At 43.7% G+C, this 16606-nt stretch overlaps 1 protein-coding gene across 3 annotated transcripts in view; it reads left to right on the top strand.

Annotated features, from left to right (window-relative positions):
• col16a1 (collagen, type XVI, alpha 1) overlaps nt 1–16606 on the top strand; it is a 330536-nt gene that overhangs the window by 299401 nt on the left and 14529 nt on the right. For all 3 annotated transcript variants that reach the window (XM_060847623.1, XM_060847622.1, XM_060847624.1), the window contains exons 60-64: nt 1202–1255; nt 5896–5949; nt 6970–7020; nt 8289–8378; nt 10043–10078. In XM_060847623.1, coding sequence (XP_060703606.1) covers nt 1202–1255; nt 5896–5949; nt 6970–7020; nt 8289–8378; nt 10043–10078 — 285 coding nt within the window. The remainder of the gene's footprint in view (nt 1–1201; nt 1256–5895; nt 5950–6969; nt 7021–8288; nt 8379–10042; nt 10079–16606) is intronic.

The following is a 16606-nucleotide window of genomic DNA, read 5'->3' as shown; positions in this document are numbered from 1 at the left end:
CATAGGTGAATGAGTTTAGTGTGGAAAAGTTAGGATAAATCTGGATCATGATCTCATTGAGGCCAAACAGCCTAAGTCCAGCTCCTATTCCTTTATGTTCATACTGGAAGATTTTAACAGAGCCCAGCAATGGCTTTGCAGGGGCAACAAAAATTCCCAGGTGTCCTTTACTCCCAGACCTGTCCGTAAATCTCTGAAGGGCAGAGGAGTCCTGAGTGACCGCATGCTCTTGTCCTCATTGAGGTTCTTCCATTGTCAGTCAGTGGTCTCTTCAGGGCCACCTCCCATTCAGCTTCATTTTTGAGGCTGGTAGAAAGCGTCCACCGCCAGCACCTATCCCATTCCAGGCCCCCCCACCTAAATCTTGCCCTATGCCCCAGTTGCTTCCTCACTCTTCTCCCCCACTCCAGCAACTTAATCAAGACTTGCACTGTCCTGTATCCTGCTCAACCCCACTCCCCAGGTCTCCCCTTCCTTCTCCATCACAGGAGAAACTATGCTAACTCCCATCCTGCTCTGTGACTCTCTGTAGTTCAGCAGTGTCCACTAACCACCTTCCACTAACCACCATCCAATTAACCAGTTTTCTGTTGAGTGACGGGTGGATTCCCTATCTTTAGCAAGAAACACTTGTTAAAGTTTTAAATAACTGTGAGGCAACTGATGTCGGCAGGAGTGCATTGCCTAGCAACTCCTTAAATAGTGGGACAAGAAATGCTATCACCCATTAAATTCCAGTATGTGTTGTAATGGCACCTCCAGCAGTAGATTGGGAGGGAGGGCAGAAGTCAAGCAACCAGGTGGACTATCTCTGAAAGAAAATGTGTGGCTCTTGATCTGAAAGAACCCTCCATATGAGAGAGAGAGATACAGACATGGAATTTCATCAATCAGATGTTGACAACAGAATTATTTCCACGAAAATACTCTATTTTCCCAGTTTAACCTTAATTTCCCTCCATGCTTGTAAAAACGTGATGCCAGTGGAATAAAGAAGCCCTGCTTCATGATCTTCAGGTTGTTTATGTGCTGAAATTTCATGTTGTGTCAGTATGGAAAGCGTTGTGTTGTTCTGGTGAGTGTAAGTTTGTATGAGTGTTTGTTTGTGTGTATAATCCCTCACCCTTTATTTGCCTCATGCCATGTGCTGTGAACAGGAATGAATATTGTTTAATATCACTATCTCCACTCACTGTTACAGGGTGAACCAGGCGTAGCAGGACCACCTGGAAATACAGGCCGGCCAGGCTTTGAGGCAAGTTTGAGAATTTTGAAATTGCTTATATTGCTATGAAACTTGATTTTTCAAGCATCTCCTACACCCTGCCCCCACCACCCAACAATATAGACGGTTTTATTCAAGCCCTGTGTGGGGGTTCTGGGGACCCATTGCCAAATTAGCTCCCAATTTATATAATGAAGCAGGTTCACTGCATTAAAAATTGCATCATCAACTTGGAAGCTGAGGTTCCCTTGATCCTATACCCTGTAAGATATTGGCTGCACTCCTGTCCCTCTCTCCGAAGCATCCAGATTTGTATTGCTCCATTATTATTGGCCTGGGCTGTCATTGTAACACAGTCCTCAGACCTCGTCCATCCCCTGCTTATGTTACTCAGTGTCAGATTGTGCTTGATCATTACCCTATGAAGTAGTATGGGATGCTCCACTGTACTAAAGGTACAAGATACAAGAACATTGGATCATTCCTCTCTCCCACCAACTTCCAGTATGGCTTTGAAGTGGACGAGCGCTGAAATGGGAACGCTGAGCCACAGAACGGTTACAGCTCTGAAGGAGACCTTGTGGCTATCTCACTGAAGGAACAATTCACCTAGTGCCACTCACCCACATCCTCAGTGTGCACATTCCTCCTTCCCAGATAATAATCCTATTCTCTCTTGAGTTCTTCAATTAAAGGTGCTGATGGGATAGAAGATTTCACCTCCTGTCACCATCCCTCTTTTACTAATCACCTTAAATCTGTTTCTCAGTCCCTCCGCCAAAAGGAACACAACTTGGCACCAAGCAACATAAAGTGGGATTGGAACAGGGGAAGAAGGAGATTTTAAGGAGCTTGTCAGTAGAAGTAAGGGAGGAAGAGAGGTGGTGTGGTTTAAGGAGGGAATTCCACAGCCAGGGCCCAGGTCAATAGTGATAGAGTATTACAAATCTGGATGCTTGAGAGCTTAGAGCACAGCCAGTATCCTATACAAGTTTAGGTTAACCTCTTTAGGAACTGGAGTAGGCCATTCTGCCCCTCCAGTCAGCTCCTGCATTCAATAAGATCATAGCTGACCTCTGGCTTAAATGCATATTCCTGCCTTGGGCCCATATACCATGATACCCTTGATTAATAAAAATTTGTCAATCTCAGATTTACATTTAGTAATTGAATTAGCATCAACCATCATTTGAGGAAGAGATTTCCAAACCTCAATTTGTCTTGGCATGTTGCAGTGCTTTCTCACATCTTTTCTTAATGGCCTGGCCCCAATTCTTAGATCGTGCCCCGGTTGTAGAATCTTCAACCAGTGGAAATAGTTTCTTTATTTACGCCGTCTGTCCCAGTTAATATCCTGAAAACCTTGATTGTATCACCCCTCTTAACCTTTCTAATTCTCGAGAATTAAGGCCTAATTTGTTGAGTGTCTTTTTGCTTTTGTTGTCTATGCCCTTACTGATACTTGAAAGTGTGATTTTTTTTTTAACCAATCTCTCAACCTGCTTTGTCACCTTCAATGACTTATGCACATACACACCCAGCTCCCTTTGCTCCTACATCCTCTCAAAAATTGTATCCTTTTTATTTTCTCTCTTTGTTCTTCCTGCAAAAGTGAATCACTTCACACTTAACACTTTGCATTAAGTTTCAGCTGTCTTCCCACTCTCCCAATCTGTTGATGTGCTTTCGAGGCTCGACACTCCTCCTCACAGTTCACAATGTTTCCAAGTTTTAATACCCTTCACAGATTTTGAAATGGTGTGCTGTACTCCAAGGTCTAGGACATTAACATAAAGTAAGAAAAACAGGGATCCTAACAGTGACTCCTGGGAACCTTCACAATAAACCTTCCTCCAGTCAAAAAAAAACTTGCAGTAACCCACAACTCGGTTTCCTGTCACTCTGACAGCTTTGTGTTCATGTTGCGACTGTCTCTTTAGTCGGTGAGTTATAACATTACTCCCCAGACTGCAATGTGGCACTTTATTGAATGTACACTGGAAGTACATGCGCACAACATCAATAGCATTACCATCATCAATCCTCTCCATTAGCTCATAAATTCATGCTGCTTTTTCTTGGTTAATGAGCCTTTTCCCAAATAACTATTAATTTTGTTCCAAACTGTCATTTCTCCCCAAGTTTCCCATTATTTGAATGTAGTTATTTATCATTCTTGAATCATCTAACAACACCCAGAATCTGAGGAAGACCAGAAAATAATGGCCAATGTCTCTCTGGTGCCCACCTATGTGCCAGTTGTACCTGTCTCGTTGTGGGCTTTGTGGAATATTCCTTGATCCGGTTCTAGTTGAGCCCCCTCCCACATGCCTCTCTCCAGTCCATCCTACCTAATTCCACTTTTCTCTCCCAGAAACCCAAAATTGTTATTGTCCAGTGAGGGGCTCTATGGCCCAGCATCTTGGCACGGTTCTCCAAATTCACATCATGATTCAATGCCAATCTTCTGCCTTTCTCCCATCTCTTCAACGTTGTTTCTATTTAAATTACCATCCAATGTCCTCTTCAAAGCCTCAATTGAACTTGTTCCACCCCATGTTTCCAGGCTGTGAATTCTATGCCCTAACTATTTACTGTCTGAAAAAGATATTTCATGGTGGTTCAGTGGTTAGCACTGCTGCCTCACAGCACCAGGGTCCCAGGTTCGATTCCGGCCTCGGGTGACTGTCTGTGTGGAGTTTGTACATTCTCCCCGTGTCTGCGTGGGTTTCCTCTGGGTGCTCTGGTTTCTTCCCACAGTCCAAACATGTGCAGGTCAAGTGAATTGGCCATGCTAAATTGTCCATAGTGGTAAGTGCATTAGTCAGAGAGAAATAGGTCCAGATGGGTTACTCTTCAGAGGGTCATTGTGGACTTGATGGGCCGATGGGCCTGTTTCCTCACTGTAGGGCATCTAAAAAAAATTTACTTCTTTTGAAAATCACTTTCAGCTGAACAATTTCTCCCTAATTACCATATTCATGTCCCACATTATCCTAAAAGCACTATTCGATCTCCTCTAAGCATTCTTCTTTCCGAGGAGCACAATCTCAACCTTTCCAAACTATCCTCTCAACTGAGGATTCTAATCCCTGGAACCACCTTATAAAACTCTTCTCATTTTTACCTTTGTCTCTTCCTACCTTAATCTCTCTCTGCCTCCATTTCTGAGGATAGGTTCTCCACCAATATCCATTACAAATTCCACAATTACCTCAACTGTACCTTTTCATGCCCTGTTATCTGCCAAGATTCCTTTGCATTCCATTCTCCCAGTTTCTCTATCTCCATTGTATCTGTTCTGATTATGTGATTGATAGAGCCTTCAACTGGGTCTGACCCATCTCCCACTCTTCTGCCCTCACCCCTTCGCTCCTTACCAGAACAACACTAGGCTTGCCCTTGGTCTCACCTTCTACCCAATCGTCTCCTTATTCAAAGGATCACCTTCCACCAATTTCCCCTCCTCCAGCAGCATACCACCGTAAAACACATCTTGCCCTCCCCTCCACTCCACTTCCAGCATTCCATAGGGACTCTTCCCTCCATGACATACTAGTCCACTCCTCCATCACTCCCAACACCTCCCCAATCCACATTGATACCTTGCAATTCAATCACAGAAGATGGAACACATGCTCAATCACCTCCTTCCTCCTCATTATACAAGAGTGAAGCAGCGTTTCACTTGTACTTCTTTCAGTCTAGTCTCCTATATTCATTGCTCACAATGCAGTTCACTGTGTACATTGGTGAGACTACACCAAACAGACTGGGTAACCGCTTTCTGGAACACCTCCATTCTGTCTGTAGGAGTGACCTTACCTCCCAGTTACTTGCCATTTCAGTAACCCACCTTGCTCTCATGTTGACGTTTCTGTCCTGGGCCTCCTACACTGTTCCTATGAAGCACCTCACAAGCTCAATGAATGACACGTCGTTTTCCAGTTGAACACCTGACAGTCTCAGAGACTCAATACTAAATTCCACAACTGCAAAAAATGAGAACCGCCCTCTATTTTGATTGCATATTCCCATGCCCTGGTGTCTTATTTGGGTCCAGTGTTAGTGTCCTGGATTTGCTCTCAGCAAGGGTGAGCTATTTTCTATCATTAAAACCTACCATTAACACCTATTGTGCATCTATATCCCTCTTCAAATACTGTTAACATTCATTTTGTCTTTCGCTCTTGGCACCATCACCATCTGTTCCACTCACTTCTCCTCCCACTTTGTCAATACTTATAAAAAACATCATTTCTGGATGCCTGTTCCAAAAAAACATTCTTATCAGATTCTTAACACTAGTGCTGTTTCTGTCTGCACGGATATTGCCAGACCTGCTAAGATTCTTCAGCACTTTGTGTTTTTACATCCTACTGTATTGATGTCAGCTTTCCAGTTAATTATGTTTTATTCTGGACTGTTCCTTCTCCTTTTCCATAGCCAGCATAAACCTAATGATACAGTGATCAATGTCTCCCTAATCAGTCCTTTTATTTGTCCAAATCTTTTCTGAAAGGAGATTGGATTGAAAGGGCTGAGCAGCTAACTCCAACAAGGCAGGAATGTTTATGACACGGGTAATGATACTGATTGTTGTTAGACTGGTGGAAACAGACCTTGGATCCAGATAGATGAGTGAATGTGTGGATTGTGTTTGTTTGCAGGGAGAGCCTGGTCCACCAGGACCTGTTGGACCTCCAGGGCTTCCTGGGCATGTGGTGAGTATCATTAAAAACCAGCTCAGTGTCATGTTTCATTCACGGTTTCCTGAGGTCCGCAGAGTTCCTGTTTCTCCATGTGAGATTCTCCAGGAGCTTCCCAGGAGACTGGAGAATTCCTGCAGAATTACCGAGTACAAGACCCACAAAGCACACTTTGCATGGACCCGAATCTCCTCTGTGTCAATCTCACCATCAATAGATGTGAAAGATCCCCAACTGCAGCCTGCAACTCCAGGACTGGCCTCACTTCCTGGAAACACCAGCTTTGTGGTCTACAAGGAGAGCTCAGGCCTGAGCTGGAGCTCTGTAAGACAGGACAGATCGGGGCCTGAAGGTACAGCATCCTGTCATCACTGACCCAACATGCCTGACAACACGGTTACTGTATGTGGGATTCACTCATATATAATCACTACTTGGTCAGTTCCACTGACGTTCTGAAAGTCAGATAGCTGCATTTCCTTGAACATGGCAGCACCAGAGACAGTCACTTCAGCCATTATGCCTGTTGCATCTCTGTACATCTAATGGTGCCACTAACCAGTGTTCCTTCCATCATTCCTTCAAATATTTGTCCAGTCTCTGGAAATTCATCATTGAACCTGCTACCATTAAACTCTACATTCGAAATTACATCAGCAATAAACAGCCAAACAGAAACCCAGGAACCTCCCAAGTCACCCTGTTGATGTGGGGGTATGGGGCAGGGGTGGGAGCATGGGAGGTGCTGGGGGTTTGCAGGCAAAATATCCCCATGCAGATGACACCCCGCCCCCACCCCTCATTTCCCCCACACTGAGCCCAGCAGAGTCTCAGAGAAATGAGTCAATAACAATCCATGCCGCAAGCTGCCTCTCTCCAGGTCTGGGCTCAGGCCTGGACTCTGTCTGACTCTGCGAAGTGTCAGGGTATTATTCAGGTAGCTATCTTGCAGCTCTCTGTATGAGCACAGCAGCTGACCCTCTGAAGGCTCCAACTAATTCATTCCTGTCGTGAATCGTGTTTTCTCAATCTCAGGGTGCAGCTGGTGTTCCAGGATCACCAGGCCCTGCAGGACCCCCAGGAGTGGTGAGTCAAAATGTTGATCTCCTCTCTCTCTCTCTCTCTCTCTCTCTCTCTCTCTCTCTCTCTCTCTCCCCACCCCCCCTTCTATCTCTGTTACAGTCTCTCTCCCTCTATCTCTGTTACACCGTTACTGACAGCACAGCTCCCTCTCACCATTCTCTCTCCCTTCCTCTATCTCTGTTACACTAATACTGCTCTCCCTTCCAACCATTCTCTATCTGTTACACTGTTACTGACAAGACAGCTCCCTTTCTCTCTTACTGTTCTCTCTCACTTTCTCTATCTCTGATGTACTGTTACTGACAGCTCCCTATCACATGCATTCTCTCCCTCTCTCGCTATCACTGTCACCCTCTGTCTGTTACACATGCACTCTCTCCCTCTCTCGCTATCACTGTCACCCTCTGTCTGTTACACATGGTGATCATGCAGCTTCCTTCCCTCCCTCGATGCCTCTCTCTCTGTTACATCATTACTCTCAGTACAATTCTCTCTCTTCCTCCCATATTATCTCTCTCTTTCATTTTCTATTATAACATATTGACATTGTAGCTCTCTCTCTCTCTCTCTCCCGCCCCCATATCCTCTCCCTCACTCTCTCTTACACCATTACTGACAGTGCCATCTCTCTTTCTATCTTAACGTTCTTTCTGTTTCATTACATGATCACTGACAGCAAAGCTCCCTCCCCTATCTCTGTGAAACCATCACAGACAGTGCACCTCTCTCTCTCTATCTCTAGCCACTACTAACATTACAGTTCCCTCCCTTTCTCTCACTTTCACACATTCTCTCTCCCTCTCAGTTGAACCAACCCCGACAGTACAGCTGTCAATCTCCCTCTTTCTCGCTCTCTCACATTCTCTTTCCCTCTCTATTAAACCATTTCTGACAGTGCCACTCCCCTTCTCTCACTCTCTCACATTTTCTCCCTGTCATTTAAACCATCACTGACAGTACAGTTCCCTGCCTCTCTTTCTCGCTTTCCCACACTAACTATCTCTCTCCCCCTCACTCGATTCAATAATCTCTGACAGCGCTGCTCCCTCATTCTCTCTTTCTCATGCTCTCTCATTCATATCCTCTCTCTCTTTCTCTGTTAATCTATCACTGACAGAGCAGCTGTTTCTATCTTTCTGTTTTTATCATGGCCTCTACACTGTCTTTGTCACCATGCCAACCTGCATAATTGTAAATTCAGTGTTAGATTCTGCGCTCAGTTTAAGATTTCTCCGGTAACTGACTGTTTTTCCCTGATTGGCTATATTTAGGGAACAAAGGGTGATCGTGGAACGTCTGGAGAAAGAGGTCTCCCTGGATTGGTGGGCCCCCCTGGCCCGCCTGGAGTTCCTGGGCTGATGGTAGGTTCCCAGGTTTCGGTGTCTGTCTGAATGGTGACTGGTGACTCAGCCTGTCCAGGTAATCAGGTGGCTGCTGTGATACGCGGGGTGAAATACTATTCAGCTCTGACTGTGTTATCAATTCTCTTGTCGTCTAACGCGGGCTGTGTCCTCCTGGTTTAAATAGCCTCAGAAAGCTCAGCTTTTATAGCCAAGAGACGTGCATGGGAAGCACTCTCAGTTCACGGTGAACATGAGCACATTGAAATTGTAAATAAAAATAGAAGGGTATTCAATGGTTCACTTTGAATAGAGTCATCTTTCAGATAGTGGGGGACCGATAATGTTCTGGGGACTTGAGATCGAAACCTGCCATGGCAGATGGTGGAATTGGAATCCAGTAAAATCTGGAATTAAGAGTCTAATGAGAGCTGGCCGTGAATCCATTGTCGATAGTCGGAAAACCCTGTTTGGCTCATTACTATCCTTGAGGGAAGGAAGCTGGTATGCTTGACTGTTACTCCAGACCCACAGTGATATGGTTGACTCTTAATTGCCCTCTGGGCGGTGAAGTTTGGTCAATAAATGTTGGTCTAGCTAGTGACGCTCACACCTCATGAACGAACAAAAAAGAAAGAAAACATTTTGGCCTGGCTCAGGGCTGGTGTTATTTGCAGTTACCAGACTTCATTTATATCTATCCTCAGGATGTGGGTGTCATTAGCGACACTGGCATTTATTGGCCATTATGTATCACCAACAATTGTGTGGCTTACCCATTCACTCAGAGGGCTATGAAGACTCACCACATTGCTATGGGTCTGGGGTCTCCTCTTCCTCTGTGTGCCCCTCAAGATGTGGAGGGTTGCTTACCTCAGAGTACAGTCCATGACAGGACCTTGCAGCTGGACCTTTTATCATAGTAACCACACATGGGTAACCACACCAGGAACCTCTCCCAGCCTGCCTGCCTTCTAGAGGCCTATTGAAAGGATTTGCGGGTTCCCAGACAACCCATATGGCCTGGTACCATCCTTGGCCATCCAATCCCAGACTGGGCCATGAACCAGAGCTTCTGGTTTAGAGGCAGGGACGCTATCCACTGCATCTCCAATGCTGCTGATCCGGAGTCACACGGAGACCAGAGCAGATAAGGAGAGTAAACTTCCTTAACAGGCATTTAGGAGCCAAATGGAATTTTAGGATAAGTCTAATGGAGTTAACACCATCATGAATAGATTAAATTATTCCCACATTCCTGAAGAAAATTAAAATAAGGTAGCAATGTACCTCCATTCCAGTTCAGCTGATCACTCAGTGTACCAGATAGACCACAGAATGTGGCCTTATAGAGTTAGGGAGGGGGTGCCACAGAGCAGCTGAGAAAGCCATTGTCGAAGGAAACATGATGATCACCACTACTTCAAATAAGTAAATCACTACAGACTTCTGCACAAAAGCTGGACGGTTCAAAACCCGTCTAGTGTGGGTTTGGTCAGGGAGCATGAGGCTGTGGAGTTGGTCTCCAGTAATCAGTCTGCACTGGTTTGAAATTAAGCCCATCAGGTAACTTGGCCAAACTCCGAGAGAACGTTCCGGATGAAGCTGAAAGAGCAATGTTCAAGATTGAACCTTCAAACCTCTAGCCATACCTAACCGCTGTCTACGTTCTTATATTTCTTTAGGGAGAGCCAGGTCAGGATGGTTCTGTAGGAAAAGAGGTAAGATGGGACATTAATTGCATCTGTTATATGTGTGTACTGATCTCGGGCAAACATGAATTGCTTTATGATGTCGGGACAGTGGAGAGTTTTAAAGTCATTTTCATGTACTCACAATATGATTAAGAGAGTCTGGATAATCTGTCATAATCCAGAAAATCAGGTAGTGAAGAATAAAACTGGAGTCGAGAATGTGGTGCTGGAAAAGCACAGCAGGTCAGGCAGCATCTGAGGAGCAGAAGAATCGATGTTTCAGACATCAGGAATTCCTGCTCCTCATTGGCTGCCTGACCTGCTGTGTTTTTCCAGCACTACACACTCGATTCTGACCTCCAGTGTCTGCAGTCCTCACTGTCTCCTAGGATAAAACTGGAGCCAATCTTTCCATACTTATTCTTGCATTTACCTACAGAGAGGTACAGATCACAAACACTGACCTCACAACTCAACAACATTTCAGTTTGTTCTTGGCACAAATTAATGCCCATCACCCATGTACAGCTAAATACAACTCACATTCCTCTTATAAAGGAAGTTTTAGACTTTGAGTTTAAACTTTGTAATCCAGTGAAATGCCCTTCCTCTGATTAGACTCATTCCCTCCACAAACCACCAGGATGTTGGAGATCTTCCCTATACCATAAGACATAGGAATGGAAGTAAGTCCATTCGGCCCATCGAGTCCACTCCGCCATTCAACCATGGCTGATGGACATTTCAACTCCACTTACCCGCATTCTTCCCGTAGCCCTTAATTCCTTGTGACATCAAGAATTTATCAATCTAAATCAAGAATTTATCAATCTATACCTGGACATAGCTGAGAGCTGGGAGTAACCATCCCTCCAGAAGAAGCCCTGTTCTTCCTGGCTCATCATGCCAGATTTTAGCGCCAATTTCCTTTCCTTCAGCCATTTTCTCCCTTTCCTGTCCAACCTCAACCAGTGGGCATTCTTCACACAAGTATGGGCCATCTGGATGAGCGGGCTGATTGACTACAGGGGTCATCGTGGGTGCCTTCATCCAACCAGTACACACACTCATATTGCTCTCTCAGTATTTGTCAGTTTTGTGTTCCATGTACGGGATCTTTTTGAGCCTTCACCATCCAATCACAGTTATGGAATCGTAGACTAATGCGGCACAAGGAGATAGCTGAAAATGTGTTGCTGGAAAAGCGCAGCAGGTCAGGCAGCATCCAAGGAGCAGGACAATCGACGTTTCGGGCATAAGCCCTTCTTCAGGAATTCCTGAAGAAGGGCTTATGCCCGAAACGTCGATTCTCCTGCTCCTTGGATGCTGCCTGACCTGCTGCGCTTTTCCAGCAACACATTTTCAGCTCTGATCTCCAGCATCTGCAGTCCTCACTTTCTCCTCCAGCACAAAGAGACAATTCAGTTTATTCTACCCTGCTGATGTTTTGAAAAAGTTATCCAAATATCTATTCTCATGCTCGTTTCCCTGTTATCCTGCAAAGATTTCCCTTGCGAGTATTGATCCATTTCCCTTTGGAAGCTTGCTATTGAATATGTTTCACACTTCCTTCCCTATTTTTTGAAAAAGGGTCAAATGTTTGCAATTCTTCAATCCTCGGGCACTGAGTGGCACCGTGGCTCAGTGGTCAGTACTGTTTTCTCAAAGTTCCAGGGAGCCAGGTTGAATTTCACCTTCAGGAAATTGTCTGTGTGGAGTTTGCACACTCTCCCCGTGCCTGCCTGTGTTTCCTCTGAGTGTTCCGATGTGTAAAGTAGAGTGGATTAGTCCAGAGATGTGCAGGCTAGATGGGGATTGCAGGAATAGGGTAGGGATGGATCTAGTTGGGATGATTTTCAGAGAATCTGTGTTCACGTGATGGGCAAAATGGCCAGCTTCCACACTGTAGGGATTCTGTGATTCTAGGAGATTAACAAGATTGTGACCAGATGCCCAGCAAATTTCCATTAGTGGATCCTATCCACAGCTCAGGATCTTTCTAATTTGAGGACTGACAAATTTGAAATAGTTACTTGATATCAAATCATTCAATATTGCTACTGCTTCCTTCTTTATTATTGCATAGAACAGTACAGTACAGGCCCTTGAGTCCTTGATGTTGTTTCGACCTTTTATCCTACTCTAAGATCAAACTAACCTATATACCCTTCATTTTACTGTCATCTATGTGTCTATCCAAGAGTCACTTAAGTGTCTCTAATGTATCTGACTCTACTACCACCACTGGCAGTGCATTCCACACACCCACCACTCTCTGAGTAAAGAACCTACATCTGACATCTCCCCTAAACCTTCCTCCAATCACCTTAAAATTACACCCCCTCGTGAATGTCATTTCCACCTCGAGAAAACGTCTCTAGCTATCCACCCTATCATCTTATCATCTCATCATCTTGTGCACCTCTATCAAGTCACCTCTCACCCTTTTTTCATGCAATGAGAAAAGCCCTAGCCCCCTCAACCTTCATAAGACATACCCTCCAGTCCAGGCAGCATCCTGGTAAATCTTCTCTGCACCTTCTCTAAACCTTCCACATTCTTCCTATAATGAGGCAACCAGAACGGAACACAATGTTCCAAGTGTGGTCTAAACAGCGCTTTATAGAGCTGCTACAAAACCTTGTGGCTCTTTAACATTAACAAAACTGCAGTTTCTTATTGTACTGAATGTATGGGAGAATATATATAAAATTATCATTTGAAATATGGATTTTAAAATAGAGGCAGACAGATTTTGGTTAGTTCTGTAAAGGTTTTTTTTTTGGAAAGCTCAAAGTAATTTGAAACAGTACTCTAAATATATCATTTCCAAAACGATGTGAATTCTGTCAATTGCCAGGACAGATACCTGGATAAAATCTTTATACTGCTGAGTTTATGGCAGAGATAGCAGATCCAGTGCTGTTAGTTTAGCTTTCAACTTCAGTTAGAAGGGAGAACAGTTTTCTCCAAGCAGAAGAACTAACCCAGGGAATCCGTCACCCCAGCCAAAGTGTCTTTCATTCATGGAGTTTCAAAGCCCAGAGAATTTGTATCACAGCTGTTTGTATAGCAGTCTTTAAGCTTTTGGGATTTGGAGATGCAAGTGTTGGACTGGGGTAGACAGAGTTAAAAATCACACAACACCAGGTTATAGTCCAACAGGTTTAATTGGAAGCACACTAGCTTTTGGAGCGTCGCTCCTTCATCAGGTGGTTGTGGAGGACGCAATTGTAAAACACAGAATTTACAGCAAAAGTTTACAGTGTGATGTAACTGAAAGTATACATTGAAAACTACTTTGATTGTTTGTTAAGTCTCTCATCTGCACACACACACAAAACCCACACCTGTACGTTTGTGGGGTAAATTTGTACTTGCAGAGTTACATTGTACTTTGCTCAAAAACTGCATGAATTCAGGTAAAACTCTGTTACCTCACTTTTTAGATTAGAATTAGTCTAAACATTACAGCACAGATAAAGAACACAGGGGGCTAACACCTTAAATATCTTATCTGGCCTGACACCAATTGTTACAATTAACCTGAGAATAGAACTTTTTTTAAAAAAGTTATCTGATTTACATCTGAAAGAAGTGAAACTATCATGGTCATTCTAACAGAGGAGAAACTTAAATAATCAAGGTATTTTTCATTGTATAATTCCAATTACATCACACTGTAAACGTTTGCTATAAATTCTGTATCTTACAATTGTGTCCTCCACAACCACCTGATGAAGGAGCAGAGTTCCGAAAGCTAGTGCTTCCAATTAAAGCTGTTGGACTTTAACCTGGTGTTGTGTGATTTTTAAGTTAAGTTTTTAGAGCTGGGAAAGTTTGACCATTAGCATGGGGAATGTTTCATGTCAGCGGATTGAGAAAGTAATCAGAAAGCCATCTCAGCAATGCAAGGACAAGAAACAGAGAGGAATGAGTTAAGTAGAAGATTGAAGAGTTGAGAGATAAGTAATAAATTGAATATCTGTAAAAGGATAGTGTGGGGAAGCAGGGTGAAACTTCAATTTGCTGTTTAAGATCTTTCGAACTGTCTTATATTTTTAGCTTTTTATAATATGAAAGAAAACATATTTATGTTTAATTGTTAAAGAACGCCTACAGACTCATGTGAATATTCTTTCAGTGACTAATAACCACAGTAAACTGACTGAAAAATTAAACATTTGCTCTATCATTGCCAAGTTTCCTACTGGGATCTGACTTGCCTAAAGGTACCATTAGCTGGGATCATAACAGTCAGTGAAGACAGAGACAAAGTGCTCATTTGGTACTGCAGCCAAAGAAGACCCCCTTTTGATTCCTGATCAACCTCAATCATCATTCGTTACCTGTTATTGTTTGAACGTAATCATTAAAATCATGTTGAAAGTCAAGTAAATCACTATGATAGCCCCAATACTATTTACAATCTACAGTCAGTCGCTATTTGCTTTGTTAAAATCAACTGCCCTTTGGTGTGAGTATTAAATACTACCAAGATGGAAAACTCTTTGTTTTTGGCACAGAGGTAACTGAGGTTAAAGAATTTTCTATCTTGGTAGTATTTAAAACTGACCACACTAAAAGTGCATGCAGTTGGTGAATAAGTACAGTGTCAGTGCCCACTCTGCACAAGATTTGCAGACCACTCTCAACCTTTTCAATTTTGCCACCATGAAACTTGGTTCCGTCTTTTGTATCTTACCAAAGCCAAACTTGTTCATCAACCCACACTTGGTCCACTAAATATTCCACCTCCCCTTTATAAAAAAGATCTTTCTCAGAAATATGTGGAATGCTGCCAACTCTCTCAACAGGTACCATTGACAGGGGCACCCAATGCTGCATCAGCTATGCCAGCTCAGTCTTCTACAGACGACAGCAGAGAGTGTTTGATAATCCTGCCACTCTTGCACTTCTTTTCCCATTCACGATCCTTTCCTAATAGACAATAGGTGCACGAGTAGACCATTCTGCCCTTCAAGCCAGCATGACCATTCATTATGATCATGGCTGATTATTCATCAATCAGTATCCTGTTCCTGCCTTATCCCCATAACCCTTGATTCCACTATCCTTAAGAGCTCTATCCAACACTTTCTTGAAAGTATCCAGAGACTTGGCCTCCACAACCTTCTGGGGCAGAGCATTCCATGCACCCACCACTCTCTGGGTGAAGAAGTTTCTCCTCAACTCTGTTCTAAATGGCCTACCCCTTATTTTTAAACTGTGTCCTCTGGTTCGGGACTCCCCCATCAGCGGAAACATGCTTCCTGCCTCCAGAGTGTCCAATCCTTTAGTAATCTTATTTGACTCAATCAGATCCCCTCTCATCCTTCTAAATTCAAGGGTATATAAGCCCAGTCGCTCCAATCTTTCAATGTAAGATAGTCCCACCATTCCGGGAATTGACCTCGTGAACCTACGCTGCTTTCCCTCAATAGCCAGAATGTTTCTTTCCTCAAATTTGGAGACTAAAACTGCACACAATATTCCAGGTGCGGTCTCACCAGGGCCCTGCACAGCTGCAGCAGAACCTCTTTGCTTCTATACTCAATTCCTCTTGTTATGAAGGCCAGCATGCTATTAGCTTTCTTCACTGCCTGCTATACCTGCATGCTTGCCTTCATTGACTGATGTACAAGAACATCTAGATGTCGTTGTACTGCCCCTTTACCTAACTTGACTCCATTTAGGTAGTAATCTGCCTTCCTGTTCTTGCCACCAAAGTGGATAACTCTACATTTATCCACATTAAACTGCATCTGCCATGCATCTGTCCACTCACCTAGCCTGTCCAGGTCACCCTGTAATCTCCTCACATCCTCCTCGCTTTTCACCCTGCCACCCAGCTTAGTATCATCAGCAAATTTGCTAATATTACTTTTAATACCTTCATCTATATCATTAATGTACATTGTAAAAAGCTGCGGTCCCAGTACTGATCCCTGCGGTACCCCACTGCTCACCGCCTGCCATTCCGAAAGGGAGCCATTTATCACTACTCTTTGTTTCCTGTCAGCCAACCAATTTTCAATCCAAGTCAGTATTTTGCCCTCAACACCATGCGCCCTAATTTTGCTCACTAACCTCCTATGTGGGACTTCATCAAAGGCTTTCTGAAAGTCCAGATACACTACATCCACTGGATCTCCCTTGTCCATCTTCAGAGTTACATCCTCAAAAAATTCCAGAAGGTTAGTCAAGCATGATTTCCCCTTCATAAATCCATGCTGACTCTGACCTATCCTGTTACTGCTATCCAGATGCATCGTAATTTCATCCTTTATAATTTACTCCAGCATCTTTCCCACCACTGAGGTCAGACTAACTGGTCTATAATAACTTTTTGTCAGGAATAGGAAGTGTTCAATCCCCCTTGATTGAATTTGGCCTCTGTTATTGTTACTATATAATAGCTGCTGCTCACTAACCATACTTGCCACACCCCAGCCATTTACATACATTTCAAACTAGGCGCAAAACATTCACTCTATCGCGCTCTCCACAACTACTGCCAAACCTGAGTGTTTCCAGCATTTTGTTTTTAAATCA

The sequence above is a fragment of the Hemiscyllium ocellatum genome, chromosome 30, assembly GCF_020745735.1.
Source record: "Hemiscyllium ocellatum isolate sHemOce1 chromosome 30, sHemOce1.pat.X.cur, whole genome shotgun sequence".
NCBI classification, from domain to species: Eukaryota; Metazoa; Chordata; class Chondrichthyes; order Orectolobiformes; family Hemiscylliidae; genus Hemiscyllium; species Hemiscyllium ocellatum.
Note: the sequence above shows the minus strand (reverse complement) of the source record. Positions and strands in the feature narration are given on the sequence as shown.